A 21,105-nucleotide genomic window follows, 5' to 3' on the forward strand; every position below is an offset into this window, starting at 1 on the left:
TTAATTTGCATCTCTCTGATGATCAGTGACTTTGAGCATTTTTTCATGTGTCTCTTGGACAGCTGTATGTCCTCTTTGGCGAGGTGTCTACTGTATTTAGGTCCTTTGCTCATTTTTAAATTGGATTGTTTGTCTTCCTTTTGTTAAGTTGTATGAGTTCCTTATATATTTGTATATTAACCCTTGATCAGATGTTTCATTGCCAAATATGTCCTCCCACACCGTGGGCTCCTGTTTCGTTTTGTTGATGGATTCCTTTGCTGTGCAGGAGCTTTTTTTGATGTAGGCCCATTTGTTTATTTTCTCCGTAGTTTCCTTTGTCCTAGAAGATGTATCCGTAAACATATTGCTACAAGAGATGTCTGAGATTTTCAGCCTATGGTTTCTTCTAGGAATCTTATGGTTTCACCATTTACATTTAAGTGTCTTATCCATTTTGAGTTTATTCCTGGTGTAAGTTGATGGTCTAGTTCCTTTCTTTTTCTTTTTGCATGTATCTGTCCAATTTTGCAAACACCACTTATTTAAGAGACTGTCTTAACTTCAAGGTATGTTCTTGCCTCCTTTGTCAAATATTAATTGAGCATAATAGCTTGGGTCTATTTCTGGGTTCTCTGTTCTGTTCCATTGGTCTAGATGCCTGCTCTTGTGCCAGTACCAGGCTGTTTTGATTATGGCAGCTTTATAGCATAACTTGAAATCTGGTATTGTGACTCCTCCCACTTTGTTCTTCTTTCTCAAGATTGCTGTAGCTATTCAAGGTCTTTTTTGGTTCTACATAAATTTTTGGAGCATTTCTTTTAGATCTGGTATTTTAATAGGTATTGCATTGAATCTGCAGATTGCCTTAAGTGGAATGGACATTTTAATTATGTTAATTCTACCAACACATGAACATAGTATATTTTTTTCACTTGTTTATATCTTCCTCTATCTCTTTTTTCAATGTCCTGTAGTTTTTGAGTGCAAGTCTTTTACCTCCTTTGTTAAGTTTATTCCTAAGTATTTTGATTTTTTTTTTATTGTTGTTGTTGCAATGTTAAATGGGATTGTTTGTTTAGTTTCTCTTTCTGAGAATTCATTATTGGTGCATAAAAAGCCATTGAGTTTTGGGTGCTGATTTTGTATGCTGCTACATTGCCAAATTCATTTATTGAATCCAATAGTTTTTTGGTGGAGACATTAGGGTTCCTGTGTCCAATATCATCTCATCCGTAAATAATGAGAGTTTTATTTCCTCCTTTCCTTTTTGAATGCCTTTTATTTTATCTTCCTTTCTGATTGCTGTGGCAAGGACTACCAGTACTATGTTGAATAGGAGTGGTGAAAGCAGACATCCTGTCTTATTCCTGTTCTTGGGGGAAATGGTTTCAGTTTTTGCCCACTGAGTATGATGTCGCTGTAGGTTTGTCATATTTGGCCTTTATCATATTGAGATATACTCTCTCTATTCCACTTTACTGAAAGTTTTTATCAAGAATGGGTGTTGAGAGATTAAAAATGGCAACGGAGTAAGTGGATGCTACACAGACATGCTCTAAGGACCAAACTGGAATTCCAACTAAAATGCAGGAAAACTTCCTGAATAATCAACAAAAACTTGCTGGAGAAAACCCTGACAACCCAGGATAGAAAGTGGAGACTGCATAGAGACTGATAGGAGGGGCTAAGGTGCAAAACGGTTGGCCAGGCATCCACAGACAGCAACTGAAGTCTTAGAGAGAGATCTCAGCTGTGGGGGTTGCCACTGAGAACTCTTGAGTCTAATCCCCAAGTTGGGCCCCCCAGCAGAGAGCACCAGAACTGAGAAGGGTACTGACATAACATCTGGTTGTAGAAAAGAAGCAGGGTTGCTGCCTGCCAAGGAGAGGTGGCTGGAAATGCAGGCACCCTCTTAAAGGGCCAATGCACAAAATTCACTGAGGAGCCACTCACCTTGTGCTCTGGCAAAGGAGACTGTAGCTGTGTGAGCAGAAGCCAGGACCAGGGACTCAGCAGTTAGAGCTCAGAAAGCAGACACCCTGGTTTCCGGTTCTGAGTCATTCTCTCACACTGCGGAGGACATTTTTCTCACATAGGCATTAGCTCAACAGGCACCTTTGCCTGGGGGAAGACAGCTGACACACTCTATTGGAAAACCCCTTGCCCCATAGTGTGGAGTTCCTGAGGCCCAATAAGAGACTGAGAGTAACAACTAGCCTTTAGGCAGAATTACCCCACATGGTTGGAAAAAACAAAACAAAACAAAACAAAACTCAACATACCTGTGGAAAATTGCCTGGGGGCAATTCAAGATAAAATCCTATCACTCTGTATACAGAGGTGGTCTCTGGAGGCTTTGAGTCTTTGCCTGATGTAGGTAGACAGAAACAATGTTTCACACTGTCCTGCACTAGAGACCGAGAGGTGTAGCAAATATACCTAATACATAGTTACAAACACAAACAGACATCAATAACCAGGAGACAAACTTCCCCTAGGGGAAGCTGAGGATCCAATCAGTGAATTATTAGAAGTCAGGGTTGAAAAAAAAAAAATCACTCAATCAAAAAACCGAAAGGAAAAACCATTAAAAACCAGGAGGACAGCTTAAGGGAGCTGTGGGACAATGTGAAACATTACAATATTTGAAAAGCAGAGTGCCAGGAGAGGCAGAAAGGGAGAAAGTGTTTGAAGAAATAATGGCAGAAAATTTCCCTAACCTGGTAATGGAAAAAGTCACACAATTTCAGGAGATACAGAGAACTCCAAGCAAAAAGAACCCAAACAGGCCCACACCCAGAAACATCATAATTAAAATGCCAAAAATTAAAGACCAAGAGAGAATCTTAAAGGCAGCAAGAGAAAAGCAAACTGTTACTTACAAAGAAGCTCCCATAAGGTTCACTCCTGATTACTCATCAGAAACTCTACAGGCCAGAAGGGAATGGCATGAAGTCCTCAAGGTAATGGAAAGCAAGGATCTGAAACCAAGATTACTATATGCAGCAAGGCTATCCATCAAAATAGACAGTCAAATAAAGAACTTCCCAGTCAAAAAAAAGGCTAACGGAGTACATCACCACCAAGTCTGCATTACAAGAAATGCTAAGGGGACTGCTGTAATGAGGAGGAGAAGTAGAGAGAGAAACCTAGGCATACAGAATTAAAATAGCAATAAATAAGTACCTCTTAATAATAACCCTAAATATTAATGGATTAAATGCCCCAATCAAAAGACAAAGGCTAGCTGAATGGATATGAAAATGTGACCCAACTATGTGCTATCTACAAGAGACCCACCTCAGAACAAAAGACTTACACAGGATGAGAGTGAAGAGATGGAAAAAAATTTTCCATGCAAACGGAAAAGAAAAAAAGACTGGAATAACAATACGCTTATCTGACAATATAGACTTCAAAAGGAAGGCCATCACAGGAGACGACAAAGGGATCGATCCAACAAGGGGGTATAACCCTGGTAAGTGTATATACACCCAGTACAGGAGCACCTAAATATTTAACAAAAAACTTCTAGAGGACTTTATGGGAGAGATCGACAACAATACAGTCATAGTAGGGGACTTTAATATGCCACTGACTTCCACTGGATAGGTCTTCCAGACAAAAAATTAACAAGGAAACAGTGACTAAAGGATACACTGGATCAAATGGATTTAATTGATATTTATAGAACATTTCACCCCAAAGCTGCAGACTATACATTCTTCTCAAGTTCACATGGGTCATTCATAAAGATAGACCACATGTTAAGACGCAAAACACATCACTACAAGTTCAAGAAGGTTGAAACAGATCAAGCATCTTCTCAGATGACAATGAAATGAAATTAGAAATCAGCTACAGTAAAAACACCCAAAAACATTCAAACACATGAATGCTAAAAAGCATGTTATTAAATAACTAGAGGCCAGGTTCATGCATTTGTGCACCAGTGGGGTCCCTTAGCTTAGCCTGTGGGGATGGGGCTTAAACCGGCAGTCCAACACCACCTGCTGCTCCTGTCTGCCACTCCTGCTCATCCCGGCCAGCTGTGCCTGCCTCTGCTGGGGAGGCTCATTGCTTCTCCTCTGCAGTCTCTGGGTGGCGGTGGCCAGCCATGAGCCCTGCTTCTGGCGCCTACCAGTCAGCTGATGCCCTCCTCTGCAGGCCTGGTCCCCCCCAAACTGCCCTTCCCTACAGACCTGGTCCCCCCAAACTGTCCTCCCCTACAGGCCTGGGTCCCCCCACAATCATTCTCCCCTGCAGGCCTGGGTCCCCCCAACTGCCCTTCCCTGAAGGCCTGATAGCCCCCAACTTCCCTCCTCTGTCAGTATGGTTACCCCTAAACTGCCCGTTCCTGCTGGCCTTCTTGTGGCAGCCATCTTGTATCCCCATGGGGGTAGCCATCTTTGAACACATGGGGGTGGCCATCTTGTGTGTTGGAGTGATGGTCAATTTGCATATTACCTCTTTATTATATAGGATACCCATTCTGACAGGTGTGAGGTAATATCTTATTGTTTTAATTTGCATTTCTCTGTTGATTAGTGACATTAAGCATCTTTTTGTGTGTTTATTAGCCATCTGTATGTCCTCTTCAGAGTGGTATGGAGGTCCTTTGCTCATTTTTTAAATTGGATTATTTGGGTTATTTTGGTGTTATGATTTAAGTTCTTTATAAATTTTGGATATTAACTCTTTATCAGATATGTTATTGGCAAATATGTCCTTTTATTCAGTGGGTTGTCTTTTCATTTTGTTGATGTTTCCTTGCTATGCAAAAATGTTTTAGTTTGATGTAGTCCCATTTACTTTTTCTTTCATTTCCCTTGATTAAGGGGATATATCAGAAACCATCTTGCAACAAGAAATTTTACTGCCTATGTTTTCTTCTAGGATTCTTATTATTTTTAGTCTAATATTTAAGTCTTTTAATCCATTTTGAGTTTATTCTTACATATGATGTAAGAAGGTGGTCAAGTTTCATTTTTTCTTTTGCACATATCTGTCCAATTTTCCCAACACAGTTTATTGAATAGACTATCTTTACTCCGTTGTATATTGTTGCCTCCTTTGTCAAATATTAATTGAGTATAAAGGCATGGGGTTGTTTCTGGGCTTTTTATTCTGTTCCATTGATGTATATGTCTGTTTTTATGCCAGTACCATGCTATTGTGATTACTATGACCTTGTAGTATAGTTTGATATAAGATAGCATCATTCCTTCTTAAAATTGCTGTGGGTATTCTTTTGTGGTTCCATATAGAATTTTGAAATATTTGAAATATGCCTTTGATATTTTTATAGGATGATAGTATAGACATTTTAATGGTGTTAATTCTTCCTATCCATGAACACACAGTATGCTTCTACCTATTTTTTTTTTCTTCAACTTTTTTATTCAGTGTCATAATTTTCTGAGTACAGGTCTTTTACATCATTTAGTTAAATGTATTCCTAGATTTTTTAAATGCAATTGTAAATGGGATAGTTCTCTTAATTTCTTTTCTTTTAAAAATTTTTTTGATAGAACATTTATTAAAGTTAGGGACAGTGAAATTTTTTGAAAGGCTTAGGATAGAAGAAAGGAAAGAGCCTAGAGGGGGTTGCTTTGGCTCACTGAGCAATAAGTCACAGTGAAAGAAGTGAGCCAAGTTGAGGCTGCTGTCATCTCAGTGTAAAGTCAAAGAGACAGGTTCAGGGGGTTAGCCCGGAGTGAGCTGCCAGTGCCCATTGATCTCCTGGTGGCAAGTCTGTGGGGTCCCTTAGGGTTCAGGAGAGGCACGCATGTGGGGGATGCAGAGGGAGTCGGGAAAGGCATGGGCATGCTCCCAGGAGGGAGAACACATTTAGTTTCCTTTTCTGGTAGTTCATTACTGATGCATAAAAATGCAGCTGATTTCTGGATATTTATTTAGTATCCTGCCACTTCACTGAATTCATTTTTCAGTTCTGGTAGTATTTTGGTGGAATCTTTAACATGTCACCTGCAACTAATGACAGTTTTACTTTTTCCTTTCCAATTTGGATGCCTTTTATTTATTTTAATCTGATCAGTGTGGCTAGGACTTCCTGTACTGTTTTGAATAAGAGTGGTGAAAGCAGACACTCCTGTCTTGATCCTGTTCTTAGGGGAAATGGTTTTAGTTTTGCCCATTAAGTATGATATTGGCTAGGGGTTTGTCATATATGGCCTTTATCATGTTGAGATATGTTTCCTCTGTTTTTACTTTCCGAGAGTTTTTATTGTAAAAGGGCGCTAAATTTCGTTAAATGTTTTTTTCTGCATCTATTGATATGATCATGTGATTTTTATCTTTTATTTTGTTTGTTTTGTATCACATTTATTGATTTGCAGATATTATACCAACTTTGCATTCCCAGAATAAATCCCACTTGATGTATTGCTGGATTTGGTGTGCTAATATTTTGTTGAAGATTTTAGCATCTATGTTCATCAGGGATATTGACCTATAATTTTCATTCTTTGTAGTGTCTTTATCCGGTTTTATAATTAGGACTAGAGGTCTGATGCATAAAATTTGTTCAAGCATAGGCCTTCGCAGCCCTGGCTGCCTTGTGGACCCGACCCCCATCCATTGGTCGTTCCGCCTTCTGGTCTAATTAATAAAATTTGTACACAGGAGAGGTCCCCTCAGGCCAGCCTGCACCCTCTCCAATATGGGACCCTTCAGGGGATATCTGACTGCCGGTTTAGGCCTGATCCCGGGGATCAAGCCTAAACCAGCAGTCGGACATCCATCTCACAATCTGGGACTGCTGGCTCCTAACTGCTCACCTGTCTACCTGCCTTATCACTCCTGACAGCCCCCCCTTCCCCCTGCCAGGCTGATCACCTCTAACTGCCTCTGCCTGCCAGCCTGATTGCCCCTAACTGTCCCCCCTCCCCCAACCTGGTTGCTCCCAACTGCCCCCCCCTGCTGGCCTGGTCGCCCCCAACAGTCCCCATGCCTACCGGCCTGGTGTCCCTAACTGTCCCCTCTGCAGCCTGGTCACTCCTCTCTGCCCCCCCTCCCCCTCCTTCGCCAGCCTGGTTGCCCCCAATTGCGCCCCCTGCCGGCCTGGTAACCCTATGCAGCCTGCTGTTCAGTTGTTTGGTCGTCCCTCACTGACCTCCCTGCTGGCCTTGTCGCCCCATGCAGCCTGTTGTTTGGTCGTTATTATGAAGGCATCCTGACAATTTGCATATTACCTTTTATTAGTATAGATGATGCTGGCCTCATAAAATGAGCTTGGGAGTCTTCCTTCCTTTCGAATTTTTTGTAAGAGTTGGTAAGAGTTTGAGGAGTATAGATGTTAATTCATCTTTGAATGTTTGGTAATATTCACCTATGACGCCATATAGTTCAGGACTTTTGTTTGTTGTGAGTCTTTTTTTTTTTTTTAATTATTATTACTGCTTCAATTTCATTACTTGTCATCTGTCTATTCAGATTTTCTGATTCTTCCTGATGTACTTCTAGAAGATTATATGTTTCTAGGAATTTATCCATTTTATCTAGATTGTCTAATTTGTTGGCATATAGTTGTTCATAATATTTTCTTACAATCACTTGTATTTCTGTGGAGTCAGTTGCTATTTCTCCTTTTTCACTTCTAATATTATTTATTTGGGTTCTCTCTTTTCTTTTTAAAGTGATGCGTCTGGTTAAAGGTTTGTAAATCTTCTTTATCTTTTCAAAGAACCAGCTTTTGGTTTCATTGATCTTTTATATTGCTTTTTTAGACTCTATTTTGTTTGTTTCTGCTCTGATCTTTGGTATTTCCTTTCTTCTACTCACTTTGGCCTGTTTATTGTTCTTTTTCTAAGTTCTTTTAAGTGTAATGTTAGATTCTTCATTTGAGATTTTTCTTATTTCTTGTAGTAGGTATGTATTGTAATGCTATGAATTTTTCTCTTAGGACTGCTTTTGCTATGTCCCATAGATTTTCACTTGTTTCAAAGTATCTTTGGATTTCTTTCTTGACCTCATTATTAACCCATTTGTTGTTTAGTTATATGTTATTTAGCCTTCATGTCTTTGTGTGTTTTCTAGTTTTATCTTGTGATTGATTTCAGTTTTATACCATTTTGGTCAGAGAAGATGCTTGATATTATTTCAATCTTCTTAAATTTATTGAGGTTTGTTTTGTGTCTACACTAGAAAATGTTCCATATACACTTGAAAATAATGTATATTCTGCTGCTTTGGGTGAAATGCACTGAAGATATAAATAAATTTATCTTATATAGTCTGTCATTTAAGATCACTGTTTCCTTGTTCATTTTTTGATGTTAAAAATCCCTTAGTATGACTGCAGTACTGTCTATCAGTGAGAGAGAAGCATTGTCAATCGGCTGCTTCCTGCATGTCACATACTGGAGACTGACCTGCAGCCTGAGAATGTGCCTGACATAGAGTTGAATGGGTGGCCTCTTGGTTCATGGGTCAATGTTCAACCACTGGGTCAGGTGATTTGCTTTATACACTGAGGTACTCCTATGTTGGGTTCATAAATGTTCACAAGGGTTGTATCCTCTTGTTGGATTGTTCCCTTTATCATTATGTAGTCTCCTTCTTTGTCTCTTACTATGTATAGCCTTTATTTTAAAGTCTATTTTGTCAAATATAAGTATTGGTACCCCAGCTTCTTTTTCCTTTCCATTTGCACAAAATATCTTTTCCCATCTATTTACTTTTAGTCTGTATGTATCATGTGTCTTTTGTTCTGATGTATGTCTTTTGTAGACAGCATTTATACTGGTCTTGTTTTCTTGTTTATTCAGTTCCCGTGTCTTTTGATTGGAACATTTAAGCATTTACATTTAAAATGAATAGTGTTATTTTTGTAAATATATCTTTATTGATTTCAGAGAGGAAGGGAAAGGGAGAGAGAGAGACAGAAACATCAATGATGAGAGAGAATCACTAGTCAACTACTTCCTGCATGTCCCCTATGGGGATTGAGCCCACAACCCAGGCATGTGCCCTGACTAGAATCAAACTGTGATCTTGTGGTTCATAGGCTGATGCTCAATCACTGAGCCATACTGGCCAGGGTAAATGATTATTGATAGGTACATTTTTATTGCCATTTTATTCTTTTAACTATGTTCCTTGGGGTGTGTGTGTGTGTGTGTGTGTGTGTGTTCTTAACAAAGACCCTTTAACACATTCTGTAATACTGGTTTGGTGGTAACAAACTCCTTTAGCTTTTTTTGTCTGGGTAGTTCTTTATTTCTCCTTCAATTTTAAATGATAGCCTTGATGAATAAAGTAGCATTGGTTGTAGGTTCTTGCTTTTCATCACTTTGTGTTTGTTTGTTTGTTTTGTTTTATTTTTTTTATTATTATTTTTTTAAATATGTTTTATTGATTTTTTTTTGCCCCCCTCCCTTCCTCCCTCCCACACATCCCCTCCCTCCCCAAAGTTTTGTGTCCATTGGTTGTACTTATATGCATGTATAAAAGTCCTTCGGTTGATCTATTATCTCCCCCAGATCTTCCTCTCCTCCCCGCTGTAATTTGACAGTCTACTTGTTGATATACTGTCTCTATATCTATCTTTTGGTTCATCAGTTTATAATGCTCTTTATTATCCATAAATGAGTGAAATCATGTGGTGTTTCTCTTTCGTTGATTGGCTTATTTCACTCAGCATGATGTTCTCCAATTCCATCCAGGTTGCTGCAAATGATGAGAATTCCTTCTTTTTTATGGCAGCATAGTATTCCATTGTGTAGATGTACCAAAGTTTTTTGATCCAATCATCTGCTGACGGGCACCTAGGCTGTTTCCAAATTCTGGCTATTGTAGATTGTGCTGCTATGAACATAGGGGTGCATATATCCTTTCTGATTGGTGTTTCTAGTTTCTTGGGATATATTCCTAGAAGTGGGATTACTGGGTCAAATGGGAGTTCCATTTTCAGTTTTTTGAGGAAACTCCACACTGTTCTCAACAGTGGTTGCACCAGTCTGCATTCCCACCAGCAGTGCACGAAGGTTCCTTTTTCTCCGCAACCTCGCCAACACTTGTCTGTTGATTTGTTGATGTTGGCCATTCTGACAGGTGTGAGATGGTACCGCATTGTTGTTTTGATTTGCATCTCTCGGATAATTAGTGACTTTGAGCATGTTTTCATGTTCCTTTTGGCCTTCCTTCTGTCTTCTTTTGAAAATGTTCTATTTAGGTCCATTGCCCATTTTTTAATTGGATTATTTATTGATATCTTCCTTTTATTTAGTTGTATAAGCTGTTTGTAGATGTTGGAGATTAAACCTTTATCAGTAGTATCATTTGCAAATATGTTCTCCCACACTGTGGGCTTTCTTGTTGTTTTGTTGATGGTTTCTTTTGCTGTAAAAAAGCTTTTTATTTTGATGTAGTCCCATTTGTTTATTTTCTCTTTAGCTTCCATTGCCCTAGGGGTAGTATCAGTGAAGAAGTTCTTTTGGCATACATCTGAGATTTTGCTGCCTGTGGATGCTTCTAGTATTTTTATGGTTTCCCGTCTGATGTTTAAACCCTGTATCCATTTTGAGTTTATTTTTGTGAATGGTGTAAGTTGGTGATCTAGTTTCATTCTTTTGCATGTGTCTGTCCAATTTTCCCAACACCATTTATTGAAGAAACTGTCTTGACTCCATTGTATATTCGTGCCTCCTTTGTCAAATATTAGTTGAGCATAGTGATTTGGGTTGATATCTGGGTTCTCTATTCTATTCCATTGATCTATATGTCTGTTCCTGTGCCAGTACCAGGCTGTTTTGAGAACAGTGGCTTTGTAATACAGTTTGAAGTCTGGTATTGAGATCCCTCCTACTTTACTCTTCTTTCTCAGGATTGCTGTGGCTATTCGGGGTCTTTTATTGTTCCAAATGAACTTTTGGAGAGTTCTTTCTAGGTCGGTGAAATATGTCATTGGTATTTTAATGGGGAGTGCATTGAACCTATAGATTGCTTTAGGAAGTATGGACATTTTGATGATGTTGATCCTACCAATCCATGAACATGGTATGTTCTTCCATCTCCTTCCATCTTCCTCTATCTCTTTTTTCAGTGTCGTGTAGTTTTCCGCATATAGGTCCTTTACTTCCTTAGTTAAATTTATTCCTAGGTATCTTAATTTTTTTGGTGTGATGGTAAATGGAATTTCTTTTTTAGTCTCTGTTTCTGCAGTTTCTCTGTTGGTGTATAGAAAAGCCATGGATTTCTTGGCATTAATTTTGTATCCTGCTACATTGCCAAATTCATTTATTAAGTCAATTAGTTTTTTAATGGAGTCTTTTGGGTTTTTTATGTACAATATCATGTCATCTGCAAATAAGGATAACTTTACTTCTTCTTTTCCAATTTGGATGTCTTTTATTTCCTCCTCTTGTCTAATTGCAATGGCTAGTACTTCCAGTACTATGTCAAACAGGAGTGGCGAGAGTGGGCATCCCTGTCTTGTTCCTGTTCTTAGAGGGAATGGTTTTAGTTTTTGCCCTGTTTGTTTTGTTTTGTTTTGTTTTTAATAGTACATGTCATTACTTTTTGGCTTGAAATGTTTCTGTTGAGAAATCAGCTGAAGGTCTTATGAGATGTCCCTTATAGATAACTGTCTTTCTCTTGCTGCTTTTAAGATTCTCTATTTGTCTTTAACTTTGCCATTTTAATTATGTTATGTCTTGGTTTGGGTCCATCTTGTTTAGAACTTTCTGAGCTTCCTGGTGGACTTGTGTGTCATTTTCCTTCACCAGATTAGGGAAGTTCTTGATCAGTAGGTTCTTGATCCTTGTTCTCTCACTTCTCATACCCCTTTGTGGGACCCAGAGATACAGTTACCTTGATCATCTGCACTGGGTGTCCTAGGAACGTTCTTTGTACGGGTTATGTGGACCCTCCTGTTTTAATTGAGTTTTGATTGCTATTGGCCTATTCATGCATGGGGTAGACCCTCAGGCTATCTCACTATAAGGATCAGTCCCAAATACAGTGTATAAGCTGCTATGCAGGTGCTGACCACATTGAGCAGAATTCACCTCAGCAGGGTCTGCCACCTGCTGAGATCTCCCTTTGGACATGCCACTTGTGAAGCTAATTGGTTCCTGCTCTGATGTTGTGTGAAGCTGGCCACCGGGTGTGTTGGTTCTGGGGCCTCTTGGGAGGGACTCTGGTGCAGCCAATATCAGTCTCTGCCTGTGACTGGTCCTGAGCAACCTGTTTGAAGTTATTCAGCAACCTATAGTCCTGGATTCTACCCTACCTCTGCTTGGCCTGTGTGTTCATGGGAAGGACCAAGCTGCCCACCAATACCAGCTTTTATGAGCACTGGGCTGGGGGCAGGTCAGCAAAGTCCCAAGGCACCGTGAGATCTGCTTCTGTCTGTCTGTTCCTGCCAGCTGCCTGTTAGCCTCAGTCCTGAAAGAGCCTCTGGTGGTATTTGCGTTCCATGAGGTAGGTTCTCAATGAGTCACCAAGTAGGGGCAAGTGTTGTTCACCAGATATTATAGGCTCAAACTCAGTGCCAGTGCTGGGTCTGAGTCCACTCCGTGAATGTCCCAGGCTAGGCCAAGTCTAGCTGTCACCTACTGGGTGCTGGCACACCTATGTGGTGCGGTCTTGGAGTCGTCAGGGTGAGGCCAGCAGAATTTATCAGGCCCAACCATATCACAGTTTGGCTTCGTGAATGGAGATTTCTGCACTGGTCATGCATGTGAGGGGGAAAATGGCCCCTGTCCTAGAGCCATACAACTCTGTCTGTCCCATATTCTGCCAGGAACCCAATCAGCCCCTCGGGGCCACTGGAAGGATAGGGTTAGTTGATCTCCATGAGGGGGAGGTGCCAGTCAGGCTTGGGAGTAGGTGGGTGTGTGGCCTCCTGACCCAGAGTTACACAACTCATTCAGTCCTGGATTCTACCCAGATCTTGGCAGAGTGGAGCCACCAGGAGTCTGGGGGTGGGGCTGCCACAAATCCAGAAAGTGGGGCTGGTGGAGCTCCCATGAGGGGGAGGCACCAGTGAGGTTTATGGGAAAGTAGTGGGAATGCCCGCCCCCACAAAGCCATAGAACTTAGTCATTGATGCCCCTGAGTCTGCTTGATCTCTGCACCCCAGCGCAGGCAGCTGACTCCTCAGCATGGCACAAGTTCTCTAGGGTTGGGTGAGAGGGATTCCAAAGGGTGGAGCTGTTGCTTTTCCCTAGGCCCGTGGTTGGCAAACGGTGGCTCACGAGCCACATGCGGCTCTTTGACCCCTTGAGTGTGGCTCTTCCACAAAATACCACGGCCTGGGTGAGTCTATTTTGAAGAAGTGGCATTAGAAGAAGTTGAAGCTTAAAAAATGTGGCTCTCAAAAGAAATTCAATCGTTGTACTGTTGATATTTGGCTCTGTTGACTAATGAGTTTGCCGACCACTGCCCTAGGCTGATGTTGTATGGTGGGGAGTGCTCCATCCCAGAAAAATGGCATCTATGGTGCGGGAGGGGGACACCGCACAGGAATCCTGACCCTTCAGCTCCCTCCCCAGAGCCACAAATCCCAGTCTCTCCTCACACAACTCCAGTCTGCTCACCCTCCCGCCGCTGGAGCCCAGGGTATACGTCTGTCAATGAGATTTGGTGCTTTGGCCCTTTAAGAGGGTGCCTGTGCCTCTAGCAGACTCCTGCTTCTCCTTGGCAGACAGAATCCCTGCTGATTTTCACAGCCAGTGTGATGTAGGCACCTCTTCCCCGTCCAGTGCTCTGGGCTGGGGAGCATGGCTTAAGACTGAGACCTCGGGCTTCTCAGGGGAACCCCCCAACGCCTAGATTTCCCTCTCAAATCTTGCCACTGCCTTTTCACATCTCTGCCCTTTCTACCAGTCTCACTGTGGCCTCTGCTGTAGTCCTTGTTATAAGACTTCTCTTCAGCTTGTTTTCAGTTGGTGATTCAGGTTTCTTGCTCTATATTCCAGTTGTAAATCCCAGTTTGGTCCTGGAAGGAGGTGAATGTGACATCCACCTACTCTGCCACCATCTTGGATCCCCCAAGTTGGGAATTCTTGTCCATTTTTACCCTTTTCTCAAAGAATAGGCCTCAGCCATTACTCATCATCGGAGGCCAAAGTTATTCCTCTTCCACCTCCTCACACCTACATAAAAAAGTTCCAGAGGCCCTGGCCAGTGTGCCTCAGCGGTTAGAGGATTGGCCGGAGCACTGAAGAGCCCCAGGTTTGATTCCGGCACCCCACATGCAGGAGACAACCAATTGATGTGTCTCTCTCGCATCAATGTTTCTTTTTCTCTGTCCTTCCCTTCTACCCTCTAAAAATCAATGACCCCAGCTGATTTGGCTCAGAGGTTAGAGCATCAACCTGCGGACTGAAAGTTCCTGGGTTTGATTCTGGGCACTTGCCCAGGTTTTGGGCTCGATCCCCAGTAGGGGGTGTGCAGGAGGCAGTTGATCAATGATTCTCTATCACCAATGATTCACTATCTCTCTCTCCCTCTTCCTTCCTCTCTGAAATCAATAAAATATATATATTTTAAAAATCAATGAAAAAAATATTTTTTGGTGAGGATTAACCAAAGAAGAGGAAAAAAGAAGGTCCACAGGAAGGATTAAATGGTGGCAGAGATGGAAAATTCCCTGAACAAGTATTTCACAACCAGATTTTTGTTGTTGTTGTTAATCCTCACCTGAGTATATTTTTCCATTGCTTTTCAGAGAGGGTGTAAGGGAGGGAAGGAGGGAGAGAGAGGGAAAGAAAGAGAGAAAACATCGATGTGAGAGACACATCTACTGATTGACTCCCACATGTGGGGAGCCTGCAACCCAGGTACATGCCTGTAACCAGGAATCGAACCTGTAACCCTTTGGTGAGTGGACCAACACTCACCAGCCATTCCGGCCAGGACTTTTCAACCAGATGAAAACAAACAAACAAACAAACAAACAGAGAATAACTGGGATTTGACATCTTGACCACAGAGCAAATCTTGAGAATTTTTGCAAGAAATGTCTCTTGCCCTCTAAGATTCTCTAGTAACTCCATTTTAGATATTGATAGCAAGAGCAGTGGGCTGATACCACCTTGCTACTCAAGGGCTTCCAAGCATTTTCCAGATAAAAGCTGCCTAATCTTTGTGACATTCCTGTCTTTACCATGCTCAGTCAGCCAGACGTAAAGAAGGATTTAAAGAGGGCTTTGCCAGAGGCAAGATAGAGAACTAAAAACATTAAAAAAACAAAACAAAACAACAACAACAACAAACATTTTATTGCTTTTCAGTTGGGGGGGCAAAAATTGGGATTCTCTCCCGCCCTGCCATTCTCCGACAAGAGGAACATATATCATTGATAGTAAAATATTTTATTAATAAAATACAAGTACTACGTCTCTATAATGTCTTGCTTTCTAGAAGAAGGACGGAATGAATGTCTAAATAGTTAGGATCGGTGACATTCTTTCTCTTGAATTTGTTTTACTAAAATTCCTATCCTTACTCTCTGAGGTCCAGCTTTTGATGCTTTTTCTCCAAATCTCCCTAAGTGTTTGTTCCCAGTGCAGATGCTTATCCTGCTTCCTTAGCCACTTAGCGGCAAGGTACACGGCTTTAGGCCTTAATGCTTCCTCCTTCCAGCAGCGCAGATGCCTGACATCCCGTCTGAGGGCCATTTCCAGAGGAATGTCAGACCCCAGCTCAGAGCGGGGATTTGTGCCAGGAGGGTAATTGCAGGCCCTGTCTTTGAAGTGCCTGTTGGAAGGGGGTATTGGTTCCTGTCTGCCTGGGCCTGGAGCTGCCAGCCAAGTGCGCCGCCTTAAGCCTGCCTCCCTTCTTCACCCTAAGCTGTTTTTAAGCCCCAGGACTGGAGTGCAGAAGTGCTAGGCATTCTGAGTCCCTTCTGGGTGGCCCTGAGCAGGTTACTGAGGCTTTCTAGAACCTCAGTTTTTCCGTTATAAAATAGTGGGAATCATTCCATACCAGAGAAAAAAAAGACCAGGAAGAGTTTGGACGATAGTAATATGCTGATGGGTAAGTTGTTTTTGTACTTGCAATGGTCTCTACAGAGTGCTGAATAAAGGCATAACCTGGGGCCTCTTGAAAAGAAATCTGAGGAAAAACTCTTCAAAAAACGAGTCCTCACTGAGTTGGTGACAATGGCTGTGGCAGAGGAAAATGCTTGGCAGCAGACTTGCATTTCTATCCTGCCATCTGCAGTCCGGGCCCACTGCCAGGGCGGTTTCACTCAGTGCATCAGTATGGTTTCATCGGAAAGCACTTTGTGAGCAGCGTTCTGGTCTACCTGTGCTTTTACAGTTTGATCTGGGATAGCCCAAGTTCAAATCCACTCCACATTGTTGTGGTTCAGTGACTTCCAGGGTGGATTTGATTTCAGATGAATCACCACTGCAGATGGACCTCTGCTGACCTTCTCTCCTGCTGGCCGGCCTCACCCCCTTCCCTCCACTGTCACCGCCTCTCCCAGGGGTATCAGATACGATGTGGTCTCTGGTGAGGCTCCTGATGACTCTGTGGGGTTAGTGACTATTGAATTCTGAGGAGCTGTGGCAGGACTGGGACAGCTTTGGCTAGCCAGGGCCTGCCAGCAGTTTCTGTCCCAGGTTTGTAATTTGACTGGATTCTATTTTCTCACTTGTGCTTCACATCCTATGGAAGCTGGACACAGCTTGTTGGTTTTTATTTCTTTTTCTTGAGATCAAGATAGAAATATCCCCTTTTCCCCCCTGACACATTTATTGTGACAAATTTCAAGTCATAAAAAATGGATAAAGTAGCAAGTGCCCCATGCCACCCTTGTCACGGGTCAGACTGCGGCATGCTCATCGGCATGTGTCTTCACAGTGCTCCTTTATTTGCTGTCCGTCTGAGCCATGTGGGGTCCTGGAGAAGTCTTTGTTTACATTGAAGGACTACTCCCCTTGCCCCCACTGCCCTCTTCTGTCCTTGGCCTGTGGCCACTCTGACCACCCTCTTGACATCTTCCATCAGGGACTCTCCTTATTTCCTTCTCTCTCCTCCCCGCAGGCTGTGTATAAGATGGCAGACGTAGCCTGCAAATGCCACGGCGTCTCCGGATCCTGCAGCCTCAAGACGTGCTGGCTCCAGCTGGCCGAGTTCCGCAAGGTGGGGGACCAGCTGAAGGAGAAGTACGACAGCGCCGCGGCCATGCGCATCACCCGCAAAGGCAAGCTGGAGCTGGTCAACAGCCGCTTCAACCAGCCCACCCCGGAGGACCTGGTGTACGTGGACCCCAGCCCCGACTACTGCCTGCGCAACGACACCACGGGCTCCCTGGGCACCCAGGGCCGCCTCTGCAACAAGACCTCGGAGGGCATGGACGGCTGCGAGCTCATGTGCTGCGGCCGCGGCTACGACCAGTTCAAGAGCGTCCAGGTGGAGCGCTGCCACTGCAAGTTCCACTGGTGCTGCTTCGTCAAGTGCAGGAAGTGCACGGAGGTGGTCGACCAGCACGTGTGCAAATAGTCGGGACCGCGCCCCGCCGCCTCTCCGCTGCCTCACAGAAGATTATATATATAAATCTATATAAATCTATTTTATATTTGTATAAATGAATGGATGGATGATAACTAAAGGTGAAAATGGAAAGAAAAAGCTTATTTAAGAGATGCTAGAGGTCTTTGAGGATTGGACTTTGCAGGTTCTCGGCTCCCAGTGGGTGGGACAGAGGTCTTTTTCCCTCCCTCCAGGGGGGACTCTCAGGATGTAGGGACTTGAGAACATCTGCTGTCTATCCACCAGGGCCTTGAGGGGAGAGGTGGTGGGTAGGAGGAGATGACTTCGTCTGGAAGTCTGGAGTCTCTGTTGGGTGCATGACTGCCCTGTATCTCCAGCCTGAGGGCCTCGAGGCCCTGTGGAAGGCGGCAGGAGCTCAGTTTAGAGTCTGAAGTCTGCAGGGTCTTGCTGAGAATATTGACGGGTTCTGTGAGAGGGCCGGTGTTTTCCTACTTTTCCGCTGTGTGCAGACCTGCAGAAATGAGGGGCAGTCCGACGCCATCTCTGACCCAGGGCTGCAGAGGGACCCGCACCTCCCTGGGCCTCTTTCCAATTCTTCCGCCACAGTTCACTAGCTCCTGCCACACGTTCCCTGCACCAGGAGGGAAGGGGCCGTTTGGCCTGACATGTTAGGAAAGACATGGACATGGACCGGATGCTTGTGCCCGAGCTGCAGGAAGCCGGGTGTGTAGCCGTACTGAATGAACATTGCACTGTGCTCCCGCCGGGGAGAGGAACCTTGTGATGCTGCTGCTGTCACCCCTCCGTCAGCGGAGGCTCATGAGCGACAGGATGCATAGCTAGGTCAGGCTCGGCTGGCCTGGCATGGTCTCTTCATCTCTGTCCCAGATGTACAGCTTCTCTCTGACATTAAATTCCCTTCGTTGACGTTTTCTTCCCTTTTCTTATTTGGACACACGATTATCTTTCACAAGTCTCCTCTTACCTAGTCCTTGGAACCCTGCTACACGCTGCACATATGGAAGAGGGTAAGGAAATGGAGACTTTTCAGAGCTCTAGTGTAGTGATCAGAGACAAGGATAGGAGAACGCTATCAGAATTAAATAAGGTCATGCATCAAAGTGCTGTTCCCAAGGACTAACACTAAGTTAAAAACTCAATAAACTGTAGCTATTCATATGACTGTTATGAACAAAAGGATTCAGAGATTTAAGTTTAAACCTCACATTTACACTCCCTTTTCCTTCCCCTCCATTTACATCCTACCAAGCTCACCCTGGTTTGCTCGCTGGGTGGCTGGGAAAGCAGGCAGCGGGGGTGCTCTGCAGGGCTCTGGGTATTGTCCACTCCAGCTTCGGACTCCAGGGGCTGGGGCCGAGAGAGAGAGAGAGAGAGAGAGAGAGAGAGAGAGAGAGAGAGGGAGAGAGGCAGAGCTCAGGGGCCAGGAAGGGAGCTGTTATGTCCTAGAAAAAAAGGCAGGAATAACTAGGACAGACAATGACTCAGGCTGCACTAGGTGACCAGCCTTCAGGTGAGCCAGTAACCCGTAGAGACACCTGTTTATTCTAGAAGAATGCATTTCCTGGAAAATAATGGAATTAGTGAATTTTTAACTTGAGTTATGATAATACTGCAAAACAACCTAAAAGGTATCTGCCTGAGAGTGTTCATGGCTATATCTACTACTTGTATCTTTAGTATCTAAAGGGGAACCTTCTGACTTGACATCAAAGACTGTGAGGTGTATTTTACCAGTAACTGGTTTTCACAGTTTTGCAAGCACCAGTGGTCAACATTTTCAAAAAGAGTGGTATCTGAAAGAAAGTGATGGAAGTCAGCTGGCCTACAAAAGACCAAATCCATGTCCTTAGCTTCATTAGATGGCATTTAACTAAATAAACACAGATCAGCAGTGATAATGTGGTGTTTTTAAAAATATATTATATTGGTTTTTTACAGAGAGGAAAAGAGAAGGACAGAGAGTTAGAAACATCGATGAGAGCTAATCATCTATCAGATGCCTCTTGCACACCCCCTCCCGGGGATGTGCCCGCAACCAAGGTACATGCCCTTGACCGGAATCGAACCTGGGACCTTTCAGTCCACAGGCCAATGCTCTATCCACTGAGCCAAACTGGTTTCAGCGATAATGTGGATTTTGAAACACTGGCTGGCTTTATCGCTCTTTGCCACACCACGTGGAGAGCATGGAAGAGTCACCTTATACCAGGTGCTCCAAGTGCTTAAGAGCTGAAATCCAATTCATCCTTGGAAACTACAGGAAATTCGTTGAGTGACTTCGTTCACAATCCTAAAATGTGACTTCTATGTCCGTTAAGGGAGCCGGGCCATCTTATTGTGTTGAGGTCTTCTTATGGCAAGAGAATGGAGTACATTTTTAATGTTTCTTTCTGATGTGGGGAGCACGTCAAGAGTTCAAATACCAATGTGATTGTTGCATCCGCTGACCACCAGGGTTAGGAAATGTTTGATTTTTAAAATAGTTTGGGAAGCCCTAGCTGGTTTGGCCCAGTGGATAAAGCGTTGGCCCGTGGACCGAAGGATCCTGGGTTTGATTCTGGTCAAAGGCACGTATCTTGATTGCAGGCTCCTCCCTGTCCTGGGCCCTGGTGGAGGCACGTGCAAGGAGCCAACCAATGGATGTGTAGCAATTACGTTAATATTTCTCTCTGTCTTTCCCTCTTTCTTCCACTCTATGAAAATCACTGGAAAAATATCCTCGGGTGAGGATTATAAAACACACACAAACAACAATAACAACAACAACAAACAACAACAAAAAATAGGTTGGGAAGAAGTTATAGTTACTGCCACATGCTTGTTAAATCCTGGTGAATTGGCAGCTGTCTGTTGTGTGACCGGTAATGACATAGGAATGTGGCTGGAGAATATGGGGACCAACCTAAAAAAATGAGCTTCTACCCAGAACCAATGGCTGTTAGAGCAGGAAGGGAACATGACAGTCAGATCTCTAGCCCCTGGGTTTCAGATAAGGACTTCCAAATCTTGAGTAGGTCCCAAACCTTAGGATGCTATAAAATGCAGAGTCCTAGGTCTCCAACACTAGAAATTTTTATTTAGTTGCTCTGGGATGGCGTCTGCACCTTTAACAAGGACCCGAGATAACAGGCTGATGGTCCAAAGACTCCACCACCTGTATGCATGTATGCATAACCCATGGACGCAGACAGTGGGGTGGAGAGGGCTTGCGGCAGGGGTGGGCTGGAGGGGGTGGATGGGAGAGAAAAGGGGACATATATAATTCTTACAACAATAAAGATTTAAAAAGTAAAACCTGGCAGTTAAAAAAAAAAAAAAAAAAAAAGACTGCACTGGACCTATTGTCATTAGAGCTAGCCCAAGATCAGTAAGGAGACGGGCAGCCAGGTCCTGATTCCCAGCCCACTGGGCCACACTGTGCCGGATCCGTAGTCCCTGACATGTAATATAGTTGACATGTAGTCTAATTGAAAGGTCATTGCATTGGATGTAATGCCTGGACCAAGAGGTCCTAGACATTCCAGGGAGCCTTCTGAGAGGGAGGGCATCTGGCACAGAGAAGAACTGACTTGCCCAGGGATGTTCCACCTCCGTCTTCTCCCTGGGACTGGTAGGGGGAGCCTACACATCCAT

General features: G+C 43.4%; 1 protein-coding gene across 1 annotated transcript in view; it reads left to right on the top strand.

Annotated features, from left to right (window-relative positions):
• WNT5B (Wnt family member 5B) overlaps nt 1-18,378 on the top strand; it is a 127,640-nt gene extending 109,262 nt beyond the window's left edge. The window contains exon 5 of the mRNA XM_045588395.1: nt 17,002-18,378. Coding sequence (XP_045444351.1) covers nt 17,002-17,460 — 459 coding nt within the window. The 3' untranslated portion in view covers nt 17,461-18,378. The remainder of the gene's footprint in view (nt 1-17,001) is intronic.
• Nucleotides 18,379-21,105: the final 2,727 nt, after the last annotated feature.

This window comes from Pipistrellus kuhlii, unplaced genomic scaffold (assembly GCF_014108245.1).
Source record: "Pipistrellus kuhlii isolate mPipKuh1 unplaced genomic scaffold, mPipKuh1.p scaffold_m20_p_3, whole genome shotgun sequence".
NCBI classification, from domain to species: Eukaryota; Metazoa; Chordata; class Mammalia; order Chiroptera; family Vespertilionidae; genus Pipistrellus; species Pipistrellus kuhlii.